This window comes from Castor canadensis, chromosome 3 (genome assembly GCF_047511655.1).
Source record: "Castor canadensis chromosome 3, mCasCan1.hap1v2, whole genome shotgun sequence".
NCBI classification, from domain to species: Eukaryota; Metazoa; Chordata; class Mammalia; order Rodentia; family Castoridae; genus Castor; species Castor canadensis.
In genome coordinates, this window is record NC_133388.1 from 41094790 (window position 1) to 41119337 (window position 24548).

The 24548-nt window shown below is 45.0% G+C and overlaps 1 protein-coding gene across 1 annotated transcript in view; it reads left to right on the plus strand.

Moving 5' to 3' along the window:
* The first annotated feature begins 305 nt into the window (after positions 1 to 305).
* The window catches only part of Sptb (spectrin beta, erythrocytic), a 71644-nt gene continuing 47401 nt past the window's right edge, over positions 306 to 24548 (plus strand). Inside the window, exons 1-8 of the mRNA XM_020170915.2 lie at positions 306 to 462; positions 17638 to 17789; positions 18968 to 19141; positions 20416 to 20507; positions 21010 to 21090; positions 21409 to 21524; positions 21932 to 22044; positions 23017 to 23204. Coding sequence (XP_020026504.2) covers positions 315 to 462; positions 17638 to 17789; positions 18968 to 19141; positions 20416 to 20507; positions 21010 to 21090; positions 21409 to 21524; positions 21932 to 22044; positions 23017 to 23204 — 1064 coding nt within the window. The 5' untranslated portion in view covers positions 306 to 314. The remainder of the gene's footprint in view (positions 463 to 17637; positions 17790 to 18967; positions 19142 to 20415; positions 20508 to 21009; positions 21091 to 21408; positions 21525 to 21931; positions 22045 to 23016; positions 23205 to 24548) is intronic.

A 24548-nucleotide genomic window follows, 5' to 3' on the forward strand; every position in this document is an offset into this window, starting at 1 on the left:
ACCTGCCGGCCGTCCTGACCCTTGCTGCATGCAGCTCTTGGTCTCCGTCCCTGCCACAGCTGCCGTTATTGTTGCTGCTGCTGCTGCAATATTTTATAACACGCGACCCAGAGACCCTGGGTAGGAAGCATGTCCCCACAGATGACACAGCATGCTTCTCCCATCAGGATCCATTCCTGCCAAATGCTCCGAGTAAGTTTCCCCTAAGAAAAGTGCAAGGGGGTGGGGAGCTAACCCTCTGACTGTGTCACTGTCCCCTAGGGACTCTTCCATGAAGACTGAGGCAGGCGAGCTGCTGAGAAGAGCCTGCTGACATGACATCGGCCACGGAGTTTGAAAACGTGGGCAACCAGCCACCATACAGTCGGATCAATGCCCGCTGGGATGCCCCAGATGACGAGCTGGATAATGACAACAGCTCAGCCAGGCTCTTTGAGAGGTCCCGGATCAAGGCCTTGGCAGGTACTGCTGGGGGCCACAGGGTTAAAGGAGCATGTTCACCATCCCCAAGCTCATGCCTCACCTCACTATGGTGAAGAGGGTGAGCCCTGGCAGGGCAGTGATGGAGACATGTTTGTCTAGCCCAGAGAGGCTGCTTCCCACTCCCAGGAAGCACAGGCTCCAACAGCCCTTCCCTGAGCATCCCCTACTTCCTTCCAGGAGCCTCTTAGAGGCAGGGAAGTGCTGAGGTTGTTGTAGGTGGGGTCTGTCCAGAGTGTTCTGCAGCCAGTCAGAAGTATGAGAAAGTCTAGGCAAAGGAGTGTCTGGCAACCAAGTACAGGTGCCAGGAGTCTGCTTTGCACCTCAGTTTCCTGCCTGGACCTAAAGAGAGGAATTCTCAGTGTCTTCTCTGTGGTCCCAAAAGAAAAAAGGAAATTGAGAACAAATAGCATCCTTTCCATACTGCCTCAGGAAGGAGGATTTTCTGGATGGAAGCTCTCATCTTTAAGCTGGAATTAGATCTGTACTAAGGATGTTCATAGTAGATAATAGATTTCTTTCTCTCTCTCTCTCTCGCTCACTTTCTGTGCATGCATGAGAGAGAGAGAGAGACTGAGATAGATGGAGAGAGAGAGAGAGAGAGAGAGAATCTTACATCTGTAGCAGAAAAAGCTTCTCCCCCTGCTGGCTGAGATCTGATTGTTGGGATTTTTTTTTCCCCCTCTACCAACCCTGTGACTATTGTCTCCCTAAAACTTGACTCAGGGTAACTATATTCTGCCCTCCAAGTCCTTGGCCAATAAATGAAGTTTGAACTATATGGAGGAGGAGGAGCAAAGTTCAGGGTGAGGCTCCTTCATCTGATCTATCTGTCATCAACCCCGATTGGACCTGAATCTCATCACTGATTGTTCTTATCTTCTGCCTCATAAGAAAATCACCTTTCCCATTAATACTTTCTGGAGTGATTCTTCCACTGTCTCTTAGGGTCCTGCTTTAAGTTCATGGTGATCTACTTCCTCCTTCCCTCCCTCCAGCTCATGCCCAGATACCATGTTTGCTGGCTGACCTTGAGGCATGAGCACAGCCCTGGGTCCTTCTGAAACCACAGTGATCTTTCACTCAGGAGTATCCGGGATTCTTATTCCATAAGGGAATGTAGCATCTTATCTCCTTTGTCATGATAGGGAATCCACTCCTGTTTCAGCCATCACCCTCCATGTCCTAATCATTACAGGAAACTCCCTTTCTTCTTCAGTCATCTCTGTATCACCTTCCCTGACCTCAAAAACCCCTTCCTTGGTTTTCCTTGGGGACATGTAGTAGTTGTATCTCCTTGCTTTTTCCTATGTAATTTTAACCTTTTTGAATAACCAAGCTAAAGTGAAACCTTTGGCTTTATCAGTCTGATTTTACCTTCTTTATATCTCTATGCTGGCTGGATTTGGCAGTGGTGACCCTTAGGATACAGGGGGAGGAACAGGGGTACCATGTTCCCTAAGTTTTGCCAAGGGATGGAATGAGAAGTGGGACTGTCCTGTGTGCAGATTCTTTGACACCAAGGGAAATCCCATTTTAAAAATTATTTATTATACTCCTACTAAGTTTAAAACTAAAATCTCAGCCAGACATGAAAGGAGTGAGGGGCAGGGGGAATCACAGAAATGAATTCAATATAGCGTCTGTCTCTAAGGAGTTTATAATCTATTAGGGGAAAAATGAACTATGCCCACAATTAATTAGCATGAGTAGAATTAAAGGAGAACTGTGGGGAAGGCTCATAAATTAAACAGCAATGAGCGCAAAGGAGGAGATACATAGAAAATCAGAATAGCTCACGGAGGAGGCAGCCACTGAGCTGGGAGTTGAAGGATGTGTGTGATTCAGACAGGCAGAAGGGCTGAGGGTTTTTCCAGCTGGCCTGTGGGTATGGTAACTAGGTCTGATGAGCTGTGGGGGAAACTGATGGAGACAGATTAAAGAGGCATGCACAAACGGGCGTCATGCGAGAAATGTCATGGTCAATCTTAACTGATCAGGAAAGAGCCCTTGCTAACCTTGGCTGTGCCTGGTTGAGTTTATTCCTCACTGAGAATGTGTGAGCATCTTACCTACCAAGAGATCTGAAGCTCATAGGCCCTGAGTTCAAACCCCAGAACCACCAAAAAAGAAAAAAAAAAAATTCAAGAGATCTGAATGGCCCTGAGGGACAGGGGACCTTTAATGCTTCAGAACATCTGGGTAACAAGTAAACATATAGTTTTCAATGTTTTTACAAACAACCTGAGCATTCTGCTGACCTTCTTTCCCTGAGAGTCTACTCAGAGTGACCTCTGCTAGATGCTAAAGTTTTGCAAAGGTCTACCCAGATAGACTCATTCAACTGGGTGGACAAAGAAGAGAAGGGGCAGGTGTCAGGTTTCCCCAGTTTTAACTTGTTGATATTACTTTCTTCCGCACTGCCTTTGGGGCCACCTTAGCAGTACAGGCAGGGGCCTTAGGAAGCAAAAGCTTCTGGTGCCATCACGTCAACATGTTCTACCACTACTCTCCACTCATAAGAATATTAAGGCCCAGAAGGTGCGCAGCCCTATGAAGGTCTAGGGTGAGGGGGAAAATGTCACAATCCTGATTCCACCTGTAATTCTACTACTATGGAACATCACTGGTTCAATTTCCTACTATATAAAATTGGATTGTAGTGCTTTCCCAAGGTTGTCATGAAGAGCACATAAGTTAAAACTTATAAAAAATTTTATCAATAATAAAATACTAAAAAAAAACTAGATGAATGATAGCTATTAATAGTATATATTATTTCCTATGAATACTTTGTGTCCTTTCTCAACCTCCTATGTCTAAGATCATAAGCTCAGTCTTTGTCCCAGTTACTCTGAGACCTGTTTCCAGGACCTATTTCTTCCTCCTTGACTTCCACTGTCCTTTGCCTAGGAAGGGCTGGGTTGGAAGAAAAAAAGCCAGGAGCCAAGGAAATTAGGCTAAGGATTGGGCTTTGAGCCCTTGGCTCTTGGCTTCCCAGAACTTACACCCATAAGGATGAAGACCCATTCTGTGCAGCTTTCTTTCTGTAAGACTGTCCAGTCTGAGACCTTAGCAGTGTCTCTACCATCCAGCTAGGTGACACAGGGGCCCAAGAAACCAGAGATGATGGGTCTTGTCAGATGCTTTTCCTGGCATGGCAGCTCTTCTAGGTCCTTCTCTGTCTAGCAACATGTGGTTCAAAGACCACCAGGTTAATGAGACTGTATCTTTTCTGCCTCTTAAATTGACTTTCTCTCAGCCCCAAAGAAATACTCCTTATTCTTCCTTTCATATCATTTGCAGGTTTTCCTCCCTGGGTCTAAATAAATAAGCCAGCTGGTTATTCTGTCCTCATATAAAAAATGGACCTCTGTCCAGAATGAATGACTTTCAATTCAAAATATGGAGTCAGCTTGACTAAAGTGAAGGGGGAGCTGGGGAAGAAACTTATAGAAGAGGATGGATTTGACCTTGACAATGCCAAGGGGAGGACCAGGGGCCCAGCAGGATTATTTTCCCTAGATCCCGGAGCAGATTTTAGGCAGTCTCTGGCTGGCAGCACTTTCCAGGGCTAAGTGATGAATAGCCTGAGGTTCCTCCTGAACAGGGGCCATATGACTGTCTCTGGTGCTTGGGCTTGCTTTAAGGGATTAGAGGAAAAGCTTGAATCCCTGTCCTTCCAGAAGCCTCCATCCTTTATGTTTCAATAGGAAGTCTCCCAAGGTCTCCTAGAGCCACCCTCACTGTCACTTAAACCCCATTTCCTCTCCTTCCCCTTTTTTGTACTGGGAGCCACTAGTGATGATGTCTGGCCATCTGGACAAGGAATACAGCACTGCAGGCTTCAGGGAATTACCAGCCAGATGCTGCCCTCTATACTGTGTCTCCTTACCCCAGGAGGCCTGACCGTGCACCCCTCCTTGCACCTGCTTATGTACCTCAGCGACTTGGATAAAAATGTCTCAGGGCAGATGTGGTCCAGCTAAGAGAGGAGAGAGTAGGGAAATGCAACAGAAAGATGCCCTGGAAGAGGAACCCTGTGTACTAGCCTCCCTCCCCTTTCTCTCTTCAAGAGCATTTCCTCCTTCCTGTTCCGCCTGCCTTATGCATGCACACGGCTTGGTATCCCTACATCCTGTGTGCCGCCCACGGCATGATTTATGGCTCCTTGGTGTACAGAGGCATCTCAAAGGTTGTAGTTCATAGAGCAATCTCGAGCCTCCTGAAAGGGGCCTGTGAGGAAGAGAGGACTGACGTGTTCTGTCTCAGTCTTTCTCTTGTTCTTTGTTGAGCAATTGCTGAGAGAAACTAAAGAGCCTTTCCTTTTAAAACCAAGTGCGTGACATCGTGAAGGCTGCTCTGATCTGCCTTTAAATTGGGAACCAGGAATGTTTCAAATGAGGAGAGCATCCTTTCTGCATTCTATGTAGCCTTTTTCCTGGAAGTGAGATGAGGCTGAAAGATGAGGGTGGATAATCAAAGAAAGTAACAGGGCAGCTGGGGCACTGCAGGTGGTGTCCTTGTGCTCTGAAGCACATAGTTACTGCCACTTTGAACCTTGACCATCTTCCTGACCCACTGTGCTCAGGCCTCAAGGTTAAATTTGATGACCAGCAGAGCCCCGGGATGGTGGCCCTCAGACCCTGATGCTCCCTGCCCACTCTCCTTGCCCAGAGGCTCCCCAGAGAGGGAGGCATGGGCTCCCTGATCTTGGTGGCCAAAGGTCCCAAGAGGCTTCTCAACAGATGCTTGGCCTCTTCTCCCTGTACCAGGATGCTGCTGCTTCCAGGTGTCCAGTGACTTAGGAAGGCTTTGTGTCTAGAGGGTGCATGACTTCCTCCAGGGAACAGGATTTCAGTGCATGGGCAGGGGTTTGATGCTTCTTGGCAGCTTGTTAAGTTGACAGATTCAGAAGCAGCTGCCAAGAGCAAGGCATCAGCTCTTATGGTGCAGCATCTCTCCAGCTACCTTTTAGAACAAAGATGGTGTCATCGATGGGAGATTTAAAACTTTTTTCCTCAGATTTCAAGACATGAAATCAATATGCCACCTGCCCTGTGTGGTCAGACCAGATCTCCTCTGCCCAGGACATAATGCCTTCTTCTGTTGTCTCCTCTCTCCTCTTGACAAAAGCTCTTCTTCCCCCTTTGAGGCTCCTTGCAGAATGGGGCTGCTCCCTTCTATGGATGACTGCTATCTATCATTGTGAAGAAGCTTTATCAAATATTAATACACAGAGGTTAATAATAAGACTTTGTTCCCACCCTGTACAGTGCAGTCTGAAAAAGCCATGTTAATAGCCTCCTCTATCTTTGGGACATTTCTGTGGGTCGTCAGCTTTGTTCCTAAGGGCAAGCTCTGACACCAGGCCTCCTCCCTCTCCCTGCTCCCTGTAGGTCCTCTTGCATGGTGGTTACTTGAAGAGGTGCCAAGGGTGTTGTTTTCAGAGCATCTGTTCATTTTGTTCATTTTCCCTTTTTATGATGTTACTGACAGAGAACAAAAGGAAGGCTAGCAGCAGCTGGGTCTCTGGGAGCATTTTGCCTCCAAACCCCTTGGCCTTCAGATGCTGAAAACTGGACCAGCCAGGAAATCTCACCTTACAGTCCAGTGAGAGAGGTGCATCTCAAATGAGCATACATGTATCTGTCTACATGTACAAACACATGCACAATGACAAATTGTGACAAATGCTGTGAAGGCTTTCTGGAAACCATGAGTTTATAACAAACCATCCAAAGGAGGAGCTAGTTTGAGAGCTTGTTTGGAGGTTCTAGCAGGGGAGCGCAGCTACTCGTATACCCTTGACCGAAGAACAGTCCTCCTCTATCGGGGGTGGTCGTCCTCTTCGACCGAGCGCGCAGCTTCGGGAGGGACGCACATGGAGTGGTGAGGGAGGAAGGGGACACCCTCCTAGCCAGCCAGATCAGCCGAATCAACCCTGGCGATCAATGGGGTGACAGATGTCGCAGCCAGATTGCCCTCACATCCAAGGAGCTAGTTTGAGTTGGAGCATGAGTCAGTGCTGGAGAGAGGAACGGTACCTCCAGAGTGCTTTGCAAGACCTGGTGTAAAGTCAGTCCCAGCAGGAAGCAGCAGTGTGTGAGGGAATTAATTGCATGAATGGCATGTCAGGTTGAAGTTCAAAGGGAGGGAGTTGTCAGCCCAGAGGAGCCAGACTTAAGCCAGGAGCTGTGGCTTTCTGTCGAAGGCTGGAAGGCCGGAGTTGCTCCCAGCTCACAAAGTACGTTCCGCAGGAAAGTGACATGGTTAAAATTTGGGGCTTAAAGGGCACTCTGACTTCAATGAAGTGAGCAAGTAAGGGAGACTGTGCTGAAGTCCAGGAGATGACAGCTGGAGTTAGCTGGGTAGTCACAAGTGGGGTGAAAGTGGTCCACTCCAGGGGCATCATTTTTCTGTTTTCCTGCTGCTATAGTCCATGATCCTGGCTGAGCCACTTTCTGCTCCTCAGAGCCTCTGTTTCCTCACCTGACCACTAGGGACTTGACCTAGATGATGCCATGGCACTTCCAGCTCAGACAGTCTGAAAAGCCTGCCTATGGGACAGCACTGACAGTGTCACTTTATCTTGAATGGTGGAGCTTTGGGTCCTGGCTTAGGGGAAGGGATACTGGAGAATCACTGACTTCTCGCTTGGGCTGAGGCTACATCCTGGACCATCTTGACTTTTCCACCTTCCATCCCCAGAAAATGTACTTTCTCTAAGTAGCAATGGCCGGCAGCCTGCCACAGGCTAAAAACACCTGGCATTTGCACAGCTGCTTTGTGTTCCAGGTGCTTTCCCCATGGAAAGATTATCTTGTGACTCTCTGGCTGCCCTGTGAAGTAGGCAGGAAGAGTTGTGTCCATTCCCCTTTACAAGGGAGGAAGGCCATAGAGGCAGGCCATGGGCAGGCAGGACTGGAGGCCCAGGGTTTTAATCAGCACTGTGCTGTTTGTGCCCCAGCACTGAGGCTCTTTTGAGTAATCCTGAGTCCTACATTATTGTTCATATTCCACCTGTGATACCTGTTGTTCCTTCCTCTACCAGCCTCTTGAGCTTTTTGATTAAAACCTTGAACTTGCTTCTGTCTTATATCTGCCAGATACTGTCACCAGCTAGGACCAACTGATCCTTGTTCTGTGATCTTTTCCAGATCAGCTCCCAGCATTTCATTTCCAGAGCTGAAATGTCACCTGAAGCAGAGACTTGTGCAGTTACCTCTGCACTAGTTTCCCTGACTCCAGTGCTCCCTGTCCAATCCCATTTCCTCAGGGCAGTTCAAATCTTTGTCCTCCAACACATTTGTGGTAAAGTTCTGCTTTACTTAAGAACCACCAGGCTCCTCTTTACCTCTCGTATAAAATTCAAATTCCCTAAACTGTCCTTCAGCTGCTTTGCTTTGGATTAGCTGCTTCTCACTATGACCTCCAAAACACCCACACATGTATACACATGCGCACATGCATACACACTTGCCACTGAGGGGCTTTGAACAAGACACACAACCCCTTCCCTAAGCAGTTATCATCTTTACAACTCAGGTCAAAACCACCCATCTTCAAAGACTAAAGAACTTTTTAAATTGATCTATAATAACCCATTTTCTTTTGTTGTAATATATAAACACCCTATTTTACTGAAAAAGCAATAAGGTGATTGCTTTTATATCTCTTAAACATTTTTACTAACAAGAACATCTATTTAATATAGGAAAGGTTGTAAATTTCTCACATTGGTCTGGAGACTTAGCTCAAGGAGTAGAACACCTGCCTAGCAAGCACAAGACCCTGAATTCAAACCCCAGTACCACCAGAAAAAAAAACTGCAAATGTCATCTATAGATAGTTTAATTCCTATAGATGTATAACTGAATATATGTATAAGTACTAAAATGTTACCTGTAACATAATTTTAGAGCTTTTTCAATTAATGTATTATGAAGATCTGTCTACATAAGCGAATATGCAACTTATTATTTTAATGAACTTAGGAGCTTTCTTATATTAATTTATCCCAAGTGAGTTAACCAGCCTCCTCATCTTCAACTTTGATCACTTTTAAAGTCAGTCTCAGGTGCTTTATTCTAACATTTTGCATTTTCAGACTTTTAGTAAGCATCCTAAAGTTCTATCTTAAAACCAATCATAGATAGACTATAAACCCTTAAGGGCAAAGGAACTACTTTCCAGCTGTTCATAGTACCAGTGTGCTGAAAGTTGGTTGAAAGAGAAATTCCTTGAGCTAAGGTGTAACTCAAGAGGTATAGCATCTGTCTAGCAAGCACAAGTTCTGAGTTCAAATCCTAATAGCACCACAAAAAAAGAAAAAAGAAATTCCTCCCAAAGTAGCTAGGCAGAAATAGAATTCATGCCACCAACATCATTTGTGATGTGTTGCTGAGGGTTTACCCCTATGCCAGGTTTTATAATGGGTTGGCTTTTGTGTCATTAAGACTTGTCACAAGTTCATGGGAGTTAAAGCATGGCTCTCTGGTTCCCTTAGCTCTTAGCTTCCTGACAGGGGAAGAGAGAGATTCTGGGCTGAGTGTGAAATGATTGTTTTCAGGCCTTTCCCAGGCTGCTCCCTGGGGCTCACACAGGGCCTTTCCCCTACTTGTCTTTCTACCCAAAGGTTTAAGCTAAGAGCTGGTTAAAATGCAAACTTCCTCAAGAAGGCTACTTTTTGACTTTTCATCATTTATTCTGTGGCGTTTATGTACTTTTATATCCTGGCCTTCTTTATAACATCTGTTGTTTCTTCTTATTAAAAGTAATATATGTTCTTTGCAGAAATTTTAGAAAATATAGCTAAGCAAAACCAAAAAGAAATATCACTCACAGTCTTATAACCCAGCTTTATCTTTTTCTTTTCTATTTGTTTATTTGCTTGTTTATGTATTTATTTATTTTTTGGCACTGGAGCTTGAACTCAGGACCTCACACTTTCTAGCCAGGCAGCTCAGCACTTGAGCCATTCCATCAGCCCATCTTTTTTCTTTTTATATGAGTCACATTATTTTATATAAGTTCGATAAACTGGATTTTCCCTTAAAATGAATTATATCCTTTCTTTTCATTGAAAGTTTTACAATCCTCTGATAGTCTCATCAGTGTACTAAAAATATTAAATGACTCCCTGTTGTTGATTATTTAGGTTGCTGTTCTGTTTTGGTTTTGTTTTTGGAGGGATTGTGCCAAGGCTTTGAACTCAGGGCCTCACACTTGCTGGCAAGCACTGTACCACCTAAGCCATTCTATTCTCTTTTTTTTTTCCCTTGATAGTACTGGGGTTTGTGCTCAGGGCTTAGCTTGCAAAGCAGGCACTCTACCACTTGAGCCACACCTCCAGTTCATTTTGCTCTGGTTAATTTGGAGATGGTGTCTCAAGAACTATTTGCCCAGATTGGCTGTGAACTGTGATCCTCTCCATCTCAGTCTCTCAATTAGCTAGGATTACAGGCGTGAGCCACTGGCACCCAGGTATTCTCTATTCCTGACATTAGATTTCTAACAGAGAAAAGAGGGATAAGCATGACGTGCTCAAGGAATTTTATAGGAAGTCATGGGAGGAATAAATAGATGAACCCCAAAATGGGAGAATAAGATTCCAAAGAGAAGATATTTCAACTTTACCATTTGGTTGAAGAACAAGCTATTTTTAAAACAGCTCCACTGGGGACTTTTGGTTACAAACTTCCTGGGTGAGTGAAGCAGGTACCAGAATGGATGCGGTCAAGGGCCAGTGCACTGTTTGCCAAGAAGGGAAGAGGGACATTGAAGGAAGAGCCAGCCTGGGGAAGCTGTGCCATGAGAAAGGAAAAGAGCCTTGATGGTGAGGGAGACATGATGCCTTTAAGCCACTGAAGGCAGTGTATGTGCAGAGGGCAAGACCCAGAGAGCAGCTGGCTGTGTGGAGGTTGGAAAGGCAGAGTGTACCTGGCTGCTCTGCCTCAGGACCACACACCTCACTCCTTTTTTTTTGTCCCCTCGTGTGCAAGGGGTGCTTCTGCTTCATCACCTTCCCCCCTCTCTCTTTCACTTAACTTGTGGGCTCAGGTGGTTAAAGACACTTCTGATTTTTGCCTGGTGAAAATTCCCTAAGGCAAGCAAACACAAAAGGAACTAGGCTATCTAGGAAAGAGGAGCAGAGAAAAACATTTTAATGTTTTCTTTAAAAAGTGAAAATGTACCTATTTCTATTTTGAGGAAGTAATATGTATACTCAAAACTCAAAAATTATAAAAGGATGAGTAAGTACTCTGGGCACCCAGTTCTTCCCCATGACTTTTGTTAACCATTTCTTATGTATCTTTGCAGGACTGTTTATGTATATCTAAATTAATGCTCTGTGTTGGGATTTTTTTTCCCAGTTTTGTTTTTATAACTGTGTACTGTTCTATACTTTTAAAAAATCTAATATATCTTGAAATTGTTAATATTGATGCATAAAAAAGCTTCCTCATTGTTTTTACAGTTGTATACACCCCATAGTGTGAACATAAAATTTTAATTTAGTAAGTCCCCTATTAGTGGATACTTAGGTTGTTTCCAATCTTTAGCTATTTTTTAAAAACCAAACTTATATGTAGATTATTTTGCAATGTACAAGTATATCTGTAGGATAAATTTCTAGAAGTAGAATTACTAGGTCCAAAAGGATGTGTTTATATATCTGACTGGTCTTGCCAAATTGCTTCTCATAGAGGTTGCCCCAGTTACACCCTCTTCATCCTTGCCAACACTATATTTTATCAGACTCTTTGCTCGTTGCCCATCTGATAAGTGAAACATAGCATCTTGTTGTACTTTCATCTTCCTTTTTTTTTTTTTTTGCAGTACTAGGGATTAATTTAGGGTCTCTCTCTTGCTAGACAAGTGCTCTACCACTTGAGCCACACCCCCAGTTCTTTTGCATTTTAGTGTGTTTTTCAGATAGGGTCTTGAGATTTTGCCCAGGTTGACTCCAGACCTGGATCTTCCTATGTAGTTGGGATTACAAGCATGTACCACCACACCTGGCTTTAATTTTACTTTTTAACTTCTAATGTGAAAATTTTCAAACATTGGAAAAAAAAAAAGCAGAGGCAAATGTAAAATGAACCATCACCCAAATTTATTAATTGTTAGCATATTTCCTTGCCTATTTTTTGGGGGGGGTGAGATATTTTTAAATAAACTAAAGAGCATTGTGATATTTTACCCTAATTACTTCAGTATATATCTCTTAAAAACAAGAACATTTCTCACCTAAACATAATACCATAATTGCACCTAATAAAATTAACAATTATTCCCTAACATAACCTGATACCTACTTGATATTCAAATTTTCCCAGACAAATGTCTTTTATGATTACTTTGTTCAAACTAAAGACTATGTATTAGATTTTGTGTGTGTATGTGTGTATGCTTTTAATTTATACTTCAATTATGAGTAGCTGAGACAACTTTTTATATATTTAAGAAACTTATAATTTCTTTTGTTAACTCTTTTGTTCACATTACTTTATTGTTTTCCTTATTAATCTGTAGGCATTTGTGTAGTTAGCTTTCTGTCAGTGTAACCAATACTTGAGATAATCGACTTATAAAGAGAAAAGAATTATTTTGGCTTCCAGTTTTTGAGGTTTCATTCCATGAAACCCCATTGCTCTGGGCCTGTAGTAAGGCAGCACATCAGGGTGGGGAGCACATGGCAGAGCAAAGCTGTTCACCCCAGGCCAAGACAGACAGACAGACAGACAGACACACACACACACACACACACACACACACACACACACACACCCCTATAACCCCCTGCAAGGGTATGCCCCCAATGACCCGAAGACCTCTTATTAGGCCCCTCTTAACATTTCTACCACTTTCCAATAGTGCCAAACTGATGACCAGACAGAACCTTTAATACATGAGTCTTAGGAGAACATTCTGGTTCCAAATTACAGCAGTATTTGCATAGTAAATAAAATTGCCAATGTGATACATGTTGCAAGTACCTTTACTTATGGTTTATTCCACGTGCAAAAAATTTTTAATATGATTGAATGTTCAGTCTTTTGAGTCTTTCAGATTTTGTGTCATATTTAGAAAGCCCTTTCCTACATTAACTTTTTTTTTTTTTTTTTTTTTGGCAGTACTGGGGTTTGAACTTAGGGTCTCATTCTTGCTAGGCAGACACACTACCACTTGAGCCACTTCGCCAACCTTTTTCTGCAATGGGTTTTTTCGAGGTAGGGTCTCACAAACTGTTTGCCTGGGCTGACTTCAAACCAAGATGCTCCTGATCTCTGCCTCCTGAGTAGCTAGGAAAACAGACATGAGCCACTGGTGCCCAGCTTAGCATTATTTCTAAAAAACATTCTACCATAGCTGATTTTAGCATTTTATGATTTCATTTTGTGCATTTCAGTTTTTGATCCAAATGAAATTTATCCTGGGGTATGAATTGTGAATTTAACTTAGCTTTTCCTAAAAGACTATCTAGTTTTGCCAACACCTTTTACTAAATAATCCATCTTCCCCCTTAGTATTTGAAATGTACCTTTATCAGGTATTAAATGCCTCTGTGTACTTGGGACTGTTTCTGTTCCACATCTCTCATATGCTAGTCCCACACAGTTTTCCTGTAAGTTTATACTATTCTTTAATAGGAAAAACATCTGGGAAGGTTGGTTGCTTTTCATTACTCTTATTATTTGTAATTTTCCGGGTTATTTTTCTTTGCTTATTTTTCCAATGAACTTTTGAATAATTTATAATAATTTAGTTTCTCCCAAATTTAAATATATTTAAATACTATTAATATACTACTAAAATACTATTAATATATTTAAATACACTAGTTGGGGATAAATCAAAGTCTTCATGATACTGAGTTTTTTTATTTAATTACTCAGCATACCTTTCATTTGTTCAGATTTTCTTTTGTGTGCCTCAGGAACCTTTTACGTTTTTCTCTATCTAGATTTTATATACTTCTTTTAAAATGTAATCTAAACCCTTTGTCTTTTTATTAACCCACAGGGGTCCTTTCAAATTAATATTTCAGGAAATTACCTTTACCACACTTTGCATGATTTCTTTTACCTGTAGAATTAAATCTAAACTTTTTTGGGGAGTGGGAGGGATTAGAGTTTGAACTCAGGGCTTTGTTCTTGCTAGGCAGGTACTCCATGGTTTGAGTCAAGCCTCTAGCCATAAACGTTTTTTTTTTTTTTTAGGACTGGAGATCAAACCCAGAACCTTTAACACTAAACTTCTAAGCCTCTCATTCTAGGGATTTCCATACCCTGGGTTGTTTGTTTGTTTTATGGTACTAGATATTGAATCCAGGGCTTCGTGCATGCTAGGCAGCATTCTAGCAATTGAGCTACGACCCCAGCCCTTCCACATGTGTTGAAAACTTATTTTCCACAACCTGTTTTCCATGTGTTGTCTTCTAACCTGTAGCTACTCAGTAGCTGGTGAGTAAGCTTCCTCCATCCTTTCATGCTTGTCTGCTCAGGCTCACTCTGTTTCCTTGCCTCTCCTCCTCTTCTGCCTGTCCAAAGTGCTTTTCTTTGCAAGGACTCCCTTTGACAACTCTAATTAGAAATATCTTCTCTTTGACCCCACAGAAGCATTTGTCATAGGTGTCACTTATCTGGGAACTAACCTAACATTACCCTGTGATAGTGTTTGTGTTAGTAAAATGAACTGCCATTTTTCATTGCATGGTTGCAAAATTAACTAATGAGTTTATGTCTTGTTTCCTCGACTAGATCCTGAGGCCTGGGAATCGTGAGCTTCTAAGCACAAACTCTTGGACATAGTAATAGTGGTGGTGAGGATAGCAACGAGAGCTCACGTTAACAGCATGCTTTCTGTGTGCCACACTTTCCATGTGTGAACTCTCTTGTCAGAGAATGAATATTTGAGGGTCTCAGTGTCATGGTTATTTTTAACTTCAAGCTAAACCTTTGAAAGGGGGTACAAGAGAGAAGTCACTCATCTCAATACCCTGACAATAATTCTGGGCCTGGTGATCGGGGGGAAGATTAATATTCTAGGATAACACTAACACATGGGGGAATGAGGGTGGCCATGGCCTGAAAAGAAAAGGGAAAGGAATAAGAGCAGAGAGAAATGGAGAGGCCCTGGGTTCAATGGCAGCAGAGGCGTGAGCCAATTCATTCTCACTCATTCTTTCCTGCATGGGCAGGGATAGGATTCTGGAAATAAGTCCTGCTCCTGGTAGAGCCTTCCTGAGGCCTTCTTCCCCAAGTGGGTCCCAGTAGAATGGTCTGGATTCCCTGGAGACATCAGGCCTGGTGCACAGTCGCTTTCCCCTCTTGTCCATACTACCAGGGTTCCCAGCCCAGCTGGCTGTGGGCCACGGACTTCTTCTGCACTTGGAAGACTCCTGAGGCGTGTCTGGGCTGAGGGGGAGTAAGTGTGCCAAGGATGCTGATTGGAACAGCCAGAGCAAACAAGCTCATGCAAATTAATCCACATCCCTGGGCCTTTCCTCTCCTTTCGATCATCATTAGCCTCTCGGAATTTTTCCCGAGTCTCAACGCTGCAGAGTGTTTCAGGGTGCTGGGCATTCTGGGTAATTGCCCCCCAGTCTTCAAGTTAAGGCAGCCAGGAAGCCACCTGCCATGCTCTAAACCTGCAGCTCCAGCATTCTAGGGTCTGAGGGTATTTCTGCACCAATATATGTGCCACCCCAACAGCCTAGAATTAAATTCTGTGTCCCCAGCTAAAAAGCATGTCCTTACACTTTGCCAGGCACAAATAAACAGATCTTAGTGTTCGTATCCTGAAATGCAGGAAAACTAGGATGGAAAAAGAGACTATAGCTTTTCAGGGCACTCACCTCTAAAGGGGCTAAAATTTTAAGTTCTTTAGTCAAAGCTTTCACATCTGATTGAAAGAACAGATCTGGGTTCTAGGGAAAGCCCTAGGAGGGGCTGTACCTGGTTCTGTTGACTCCCAAGATCCCCCAGAATAAATCTGGTTGCTTTCTGTCCCACATGTCATCAAAACTTCTGTTACATTTTGCTAAAGTAGTCCTTGAAATTACAAAAATGTTTTAATTTGCTGCTGCCCAAAGGGTAAGATGGTAGTTTCCCTATGAAACTTTGCCCAGAATGAACAAGTGCCATTTAAATTTTACATTTATTTAAGATTGGTGTAGTCCACAGTAGTACTTTTCCTCTTCTTAGAAATCTTGTTTAGGTGGCTGCCATAGAACTGCTAATATATGACTCAAATACCCGTTATATTTATAAGAGAGTCTGTCTTGTCCTTAGATTCCCTGCCTCTATCCAGCGCCTGGCACCTGATGGCTGTACAGTAAACATTTGCTGAATGAATGAGCAGATGAATAAAGAGGCTGAGTTCCTAACACTAAAATAGCCATGAAGTAGGAAGGAATTTGGTGCCGTGAGCCTCAGGAACTGCCAGCGTTATACCCTTGAGGCAGTACTGGCTGAGCTCCTCTTTTTGTTGTTGTTAAGTCAGATATTTAATAATTTAAAAAGCCAACCCTTCCACGGTTTGTGCTCAGTTGAGTGAGCACACATTTAGCCTCCTCCAGCAGTGTTGACATTCCCTCCTGGCTGGGCCACTCTATGTCCACCCTGGCTATGACTTCTCCCCACATGTACAGATAGACACACACACACACACACACACACACACACACACACACACACACACACTCACACACTCCTCAGGGATTCCAAAGGGCCCCAGGCCCAGCCACACTGCCAGGTCAGCTCCTGCCCTGAATCTTCAAACCCAAGTACACAGGAGCTCACTGTCATACACTGTTCACAAAACCAAACAGAATGAGGGTTCATGCTGCCTTCTGTCTTCTCTCCTCTTTCTTTTCCTTCTTTTTGCCACTCTTACCTCTCTTTTTCTCTGGTTCCATTCTTCCCCCTTTCTTTGCTTATCCCAGTCTTCTGTCTTCTCTCCAGCCCTAACCTGAACCTCTGACCAGCATTTATTTGTACAGAGGTGCCAGTAAATTCCCACCTGAACTGGTACAACACAGGCTAGGGGCTTGGTTTGGGTCAGTGCTGATTTAGTGTGGGAGTACCTTGTCCTCATTGCAGATCTGAAGATTAAGAACCCCTGCCTGCCAGGGTGGGAGTAAGAAAGATTGCACAATGCAATGGATAGCTTCCAACCCAAGCCTCATGGTCCTTAACCTAGTGTGGATTGTAGTTCTGCATATCCTAACTTCCTTTGCTTATCATTCTCCTTTATCTGCCAGGAACTCCTTGAAGGCAATTTGTTTTACCTTTATGTGTCATCAGGCATAGCAGAGGTCTGGTTACATAATAAGAACTGAATAAGTGTTTGTATCAGTGGAGGACCTACCATGTACCCATTCTAGGCTCTGGGAATGGAGAGGTGAACAAGCCAGACTTCCCTGGACCCAAGGAGCCAGTCTTTCAGGAAAGACCTATCTTCAACTAACACTTGAAAATGCAAATGCAGGGATCAGAGCACACATGGGGAGCCCACCTCAGGAAGGGGGTCAGGAAAAGCTCTTTGAGAAGTCTATTTACACTGAATCTTAAATAATGAGTGAGAGTTAGGTAAAAGGGACAGAGAATAGTAGAAAGTCTAAGAGAGCATTCCAGACAAAGGGAATATTTGCTGAATGGGTAAATGGACAGATTGATAGGTAAACCTGGCATCAAAATCTGAATTCAAGAGCTAGTGGTATAGCTCAAGTGGTAGAGCAACTGCCTAGCAAGCATGAGGCCCTGAGTTCAAACTCTAGTACTGCAAAAAAGAAAGGGAGGAAGAGAGGAAAGAAGGGAGGGAGGGTGGAAAAGAAACCTGAATTCAGTGGCATAATAGTACAGAATATGCTGCCTGGCAACAGGAAACGTGTGAATCAGAGGGTCTCTTGCTATTGGGTGCAGAGTGTTGGTGGTGGGAGTGATCTCTTCATGGCCTTAGTCCTGATGGCCTGTGGCCCTGTGTTACCAGGAATCATGCGTGCTCCACAAAGGGGAAGGAATGAACACATCAGCCTTCTCTGCCAGGCATGGGTGACCCTGGGATTAAAGTAAAACTTCTTGGCACCATGTCACATAATTCTGCCAGCCTCAGGAACTCACTCCAGGCTCTTCTCTCCCCTCCCCCCAGATGAACGGGAAGTCGTTCAGAAGAAGACCTTCACGAAATGGGTGAACTCCCACCTGGCCCGCGTGTCCTGCCGCATCAGTGACCTCTACAAGGACCTGAGAGATGGGCGGATGCTTATCAAGCTGCTGGAGGTGCTGTCTGGAGAAATGCTGGTAAAGCCTGTACCTGTGCCATCAACCCCTCCTCAGGAAGGGCATTTCGGGGGGTATCTCAGGTTCTCGTGGCCTGCAAGGCATCAATTCTTAAATCAAGTATCCATATGGCTGACTGGACTGTCTGACCTCTTTCCAGCACTTGTCCTTCAGACCTCTCCCATACCTTCATGCTCCTCCCAGAAGCCATGCAGAGCTTTGTCATTCTCACTGGGTTCTGGGCAACTGGAGCTGCCTTGCAGTGGCCCAGCCCCCAGGCTCCCCACGTGGAAAACAATATGTGGGTTGCTGGAGAAGTTTGCATCCCTCCTGGATCATTGAAGAGAGTGTGTGGAAGATAATTTGCTGCATGCTTTAGCACACATGCAAGTGGCACTCTATTAGAGGCTCCCTTGGTTGTACCCACTCAGCAGTATGGTTGCCTCTGAAGAAGAAGTGGGTGAAGGTGCATGTTTTGCTAAGTTACTTCTGTGAACTTGAGCTTCTCGGGCAGGACCCTCTTTGCCTCCCTTTCCTCCACGTTAGAATGAAGTACTCTGAGATCCTCAGAGTTTGAATGAAAAGCTACCATGTACTTCTATCATTTTCAACTACAGGCTGAGGTTCTTTCTGCCTTTTACCATGCACTCAAGGGCTGCCCCTGGGATCCCTCCAGATGATGCAGTTAGCATCAATGGTGATCCCCCTGGGTTCTGGCTGGGGCATTCAGGAGTAGGATGAAGTTGATTGGTGAGGATGTGTCCATTTACCAATCACCAGCCTAAAAGTATTCTGGTCTTTTTGGGTTGTTTGATGGTACTGGGGTTTGAACACATTGCCTTGCTCTAGCTAGGCAGACACTCTATCACCACTGGCCAAAAGTAAGTAGTACTTAGAACTGTGCCTGGCACACAGTAAGTGCTCAGCTAACTGCCCACTGTGTTACTGTGTTTGAATACTAGTTAGCACCTACTCAGACCCACAAGGGTATCCATGCCTGGTTGCAGAACTGAGTGCTGAGACAGGGAACCTGTGAATTTTGATGAAAGGAATGGGTTGAAAAGTGTCAGGGGTGACTGTGAGACTTGGAGTTTGGTGGATGGAGGGTGGGCTGATGACAAGAGCTATTCCAGCCGCAGCCACCTCTGAGGTGACCGTGCAGTCCCTCCATGCCCATGGGTGCTACCGCTATCTCCCAGCCAAGGCCCACCAAGGGGAAGATGCGCATCCACTGCCTGGAGAATGTGGACAAGGCCTTACAGTTCCTCAAGGAGCAGCGTGTGCACCTGGAGAACATGGGCTCCCATGACATCGTGGATGGCAACCACCGCCTGGTCCTGGGCCTCATCTGGACCATCATTCTCCGCTTCCAGGTGGGTCCTGGGGAACAGATGAAGTTAAAGAGCCCTCTCAAAGCCGATCAGGACATGAGAACCTTACAAATGGTGAATAGAATGTGTTTGTGCACATCCTGGGAGGCTAGAAACCCATCCTATGAGACAGTAAACATTGGAAGGAGAACTCATCTCCTCTGTCACCCCAAAGCAATGAAGCTTGGGGTAACTTCCCAGCTGTAGTCTTTTGAGAGAGAAGGTAGATGTTAATTAGTAGCTGGCTGCTGGAAGATTTTTTTTTATCTCCACCCCTCCTTTTGTGTAACTTCTCAGTTTTGAAATAATTTGATTCAAAAAAATGCAAAAATCTGCTTTTATACTTTTCATTCAGAAGCTTTTCTTACCTGAAATTCAAGGTCCATATTATTCATAAGGAAATTTAGAAAGGGTTAGGGAAGGACAGGAGGGCCTTGCACCTACTGACATGGGGATAAGAAAGACCAAGCTGGAGGTCAGGAAGGAATAAGACAGCACACAACCCACAGATTAAAGTCCTCATCCTAGTGATCCTGGATGTCTAATCTTACACCCCACAAGTGCATGGGACTAAATAAAGAACTGGGAAGAACGAAAGAGCAAAAGGAACTGTGTATTTCTTATTGCTGTGAAAATGTAGTTGACAGAAACAACTTAAGGGAAGAAGTATTTCTTTTGCTCACAGTTTCAGAGGTTTCAGACCATCATAGTAGAGAGGGCACCATAGAGCAGAGCAGCTCACATCATGACTGCCAGGAATCAGAGAGAGAATACCCCCCTCCTTTTAATTCTTATGCCTCTATCCTATGGGATGGTGCTGGCCATGTATTCCTCCACCTCTTAGTCAGTCTTATCTGGAAATGCCCTCACAGGTACACGCAGAAGTGTACTTTACCAGTCTCCTAGGTTTCTCTCAGTATAATCAAATTGAGAATCAAGATTAACCATTACAAGCTGCTAATGAAAAAACAAAACAATCCATATTCATTTGTTCTACCACTCTGTGGGGCATTGTACTTCCAGAGGAGGCATCAGGGCATCTTGTTGTAGATTCTCAGAGTCCTGTTAGTTATCTAATTAAACCTGTCTCCTCTGATATGGACAAGTCATCCCTATGCCTGTCTGACCAACTGAGACAGGGAGTGGGTGACTGGGACCCAGGACCTCAGTGTGTAGTGGTGCCACAGGGCCACATGCTGCGGATGGATGGCCACAGAAGAGGAGAGGAAGAGAATCTCCCAGATATTATTTCATCTCTCTTTTTCTACCACCCTTAGATTCAGGACATCGTTGTCCAAACTCAGGAAGGTCGTGAGACACGCTCAGCCAAGGATGCACTGCTGTTGTGGTGCCAGATGAAAACAGCAGGGTGTGTATACCTTGAAAACCTGCTATTTCCACTTTCCCCACCAGCCCCTTGCTCCCCTGAATCCTCAAGGGGCACTAGACATCATCACCCAGAACTATAGCAGCTTCAACCTAATTGATACAGATTTGTCCTGATCTCATTCTTTGAGACCTGAAATACGTATGCTTTTCCAAAGTTGCCTCTGGTCAGACTCTGGAACATATTGTGTATGTGTATATGGTCTACAGCTTATGGAGGCACCTTTGTGTGGCTTAGCTGTACCCCACATACACACTTTTTTTTTTTTTTGGTGGTATACTGGTATTTGAACTCAGGGCCTCATGCTTGCTAGGCAGGCCCTCTGCCACTTGATCCACTCCACCAGTAGTATCTGCTTGTGTTGAAACAGCTCAAGAATGAACAGGTTCATTTCTGTCCTGGCATCTCAGCCATCAATCCATGTACTTGTTTGGGACCTCAAAAGAATCTGTTTCTTAGGTCTTAATGTTTTTCTTCAATGCAGTTACCCCCACGTCAATGTTACCAACTTCACCTCCAGCTGGAAGGATGGCCTGGCCTTTAATGCCCTGATACACAAACACCGGTAAGAGGAAGGAGAGGGCCCTGGGAACTGATGGGCACACTGTACTTAACATGGAAGCTGTGAGAACGATGCCTCTGCTATGTCTTATCCCTTCACCCTTGACCTCCCCCACTGTCTCTGCCTCCCTTAAGTTTGGTCGCACCTGCTGCCAACTTCCTCACAAGCTGATGCCCATAGCTGCCCCTTCTCTTCTGTCTCTCATTTTCCTTTCCTATTCACCTCCCTGCATCTGCCCAGCATCTTTGATTCATGCTGAGGCTACCCCAGAGATGGGGCTACCGTGGCTACTCCCTTTTAACAGTCCAGCTTTGTCCTCAGGCCTGACCTGATTGACTTTGACAATCTGAAGGACTCCAATGCCAGGCATAATCTTGAGCATGCATTCAATGTGGCCGAGCGCCAGCTGGGCATCATCCCACTCCTTGATCCAGAAGGTAAGCCACACCCAGGCACTATTCCAGAGGGAGCTGGGCTGACAGGGTTTGTGGAGGCTGGTCCAGGTGCCTGGTGAGCTGTGGGCACAGAGAGAATATGGGGCCAGGCCAGGGCTCTGTACTGGGTCTGTTGCTCAATACCAAGTGGGTCCCCAACACCTCACCTGGCCTGTATGGCAGTCCCTTGTGGACTTTGGATACTTCTTTCTGCTTTTGTAATTTGTGGTCCTAATATGGATTTTGTCACTGTCTAAAAATTTAGGCCCTCCACTCCTCCATTTTTGCCCTGTTGGTTTTTGCTTGATGTCTGTGGTTGAACTTCACACTGGAGGAATTGTGGCTAAACCTTTGGAACCTAACCTTTCTGGTTTAGGGTTTGGTGCTGAGATGTACCTTTTCCCTTACAGATGTCTTCACAGAAAACCCTGATGAGAAATCCATCATCACGTACGTGGTAGCATTTTACCACTACTTCTCCAAGATGAAGGTGCTGGCAGTGGAGGGCAAGCGTGTCGGCAAGGTACTGCACCGTTTTGTCAGCACTGTGTCACCCTTTCCCTGAGTGCCAGCCTGAGGCCTTGACTAAGAGCCTCATCTCTGGGCCCCCAACTGCAATGAGGGTTCAGAACATCTGTACCCCACTTCCTGTAAAGCTCCCTGGAAAATCAGCCCTTGAACTGACTCCAAAGCAGGTCTAAACCTGTCTAACAGGAGCCCCCATCTCATGGACATTCCCACGGGATCCACTGCAGGCTCATACTTGATTTGTTTATTGTGGCTTCACATCTCCCAGACTCCCACAATACACTAGGAACCCACCCCTCTGCAGAGACCCACGCGTGAGTCCTTTCCCCTGCTGGGTCATTACCTCCTCAAGAGTAGGGCCTGTTCCTTATTCATCTTTGTTGTGCCCCGTGTTTTGCAAAGACAGTGCCTGGCCGTCTTCAATGCCCATAAATAGTTTAAAATAAATAAAACCCTGTCCCCTGTGGGGCCTGGTATCCTGGTGCAGCAGGTACCAAGATAAACTTTTACAGCATTAGGGGAAGAGGCAGCTATTCCTGAACCCCAGAAAGATCAGTGAAAGATGAGGGCTTCAGCGAGACATGATACCTGTAATCCCAGAACTCAAGAGGCTGAAATAGGATGATCTAGAGGCAAGCCTGGACTACATAGCAAGACCCCAGCTCAAAAGACAAAACAAGGGAGGGGGTGGGGGCAGGAGGAAAAATGACCCAAGCATTGTATGCACATATGAATAATAAAAAAATAAATTAAAAAAAAAGACAAAACAAAACAACACACAAAAAATAGGTCTTTACCCACCTCCAGTTTACCACTTCTGTCTTAGAGGAGACAAACCCAACCTCAAACTGTCCAGAGCTTGGGAGGTGGGAGCCCCATTTCAGGACACCTTGATCATGGCCCTCGTTGGTAGCCGCATTAGTACCTTTGCCCCTCTGACGAGAATGAGTAAGAGGCGGTTTCCTAGGTCATTGACCACGCCATGGAGACTGAGAAGATGATTGAAAAGTACAGCGGGCTAGCCTCGGACCTGCTCACCTGGATTGAGCAGACCATTAGCGTCCTGAACAGCCGCAAGTTTGCCAACTCATTGACTGGCGTCCAGCAGCAGCTGCAGGCCTTCAGCACCTACCGCACTGTGGAGAAGCCACCCAAGTAAGGGCCCTGGCATTCAGGAGGGCGGTCGTCAGGGGCCCAGAGGCACAGCCGGGTTCTGGGACTTAAGAAGTAATCCACGAGGCATCTCCTTGAGGTTCCAGAGCTGCACATCTGTCACCTGCTTTATGCCCCTCTTGGCTACTCCCAAGCCGTACAGATATTGATGAGAAACCTCAGTCTGTACCCAAAGGATTTGGCTTTTCTAGACCCCCAAGGAGCAGTGGGAGGGGAATCAGGCTTCTGAGTGTCTTTGGAGAACCATGTTAGGGCTACTTTCTTAGGGCCTGTGCGTTGAGTGTAGATTTTGGTGATGGCCTCTGTATTCTCAGTCTCTGAGCTCTCTGTGTGAGGCCTTGTGCTCATCAAGTGGGTCTGTCCTTTTCTTTCCCATCTGTTACTGCTCATCAGCAGAGCACTAAGCCTGCTTCTTGCTATCTCTGCACCACCCCCCACCACATGTGTGCATGCTCGCACACACCCACAACCATGCTTGCATGAATGCACACCACACACATGTGCACACACACGCAATCACACATGCATATGCAAGCACATAACACAACCGTACACACATGTACATACACATATTCACAACATGCACAGATACAACACATGCACAAACAGTCACATGTGCACCGGTGCACACACAGTTCTGCAGGCACACACACTCACAAACATGCACCCTCACAATTGTTCACTCATATGCAACGAGGAATTTCAGCTTGTCTGCTGTTAGCTTGGTCAGCTCCCTTGAAAGGTTTCCAGTTCATCCAGAGGTCACATGTGCCCTCTGTTTTGTTCCTCTCCCACCCATCTCTCAGATGGTGAAAGGTGAGATGCCAAGTCTAAGATATTCTATAAACCAGCATCTAGTTTCTGGTTTGACACTAACCCACTTTTAAAGTCCTAAATTCAAGTGTCTGTGTGTCTACCAGGCACTGTAACCAGAGGTGTGTGACAGCACTTCAGGGCCTCAAGCCCTCTGGTAGCTGTGAGTACTGAGATCTGTCAGGCTGGGCTAGTGATGGGGAGCCATTGCTCATAAGTGATTCCCAACTGCCACGTCAAAGAAGGGGGTAGAATCTTGAAGAAATGTGAGCATACCCAGTCACCTGGAGCTTGTCTCCTCTACTCACAGTCCTCCCAGAGTCCCGCCTTCCCTGATCCCCACAAACATCTGTCCTGTAGAACTTGTTGGTTTGTCAAAAGATCCAGTTTATTAGGTCTGGGGTGAAGGTTGCTTTCAGTGCAATATGTTCTCATGTGGGTAATGCTGCTTTTTATCAGCTCTCTCAATAAAAAACTGTCTGAAAAGCTAGTCAGAAGCCTTCATCATTTGTA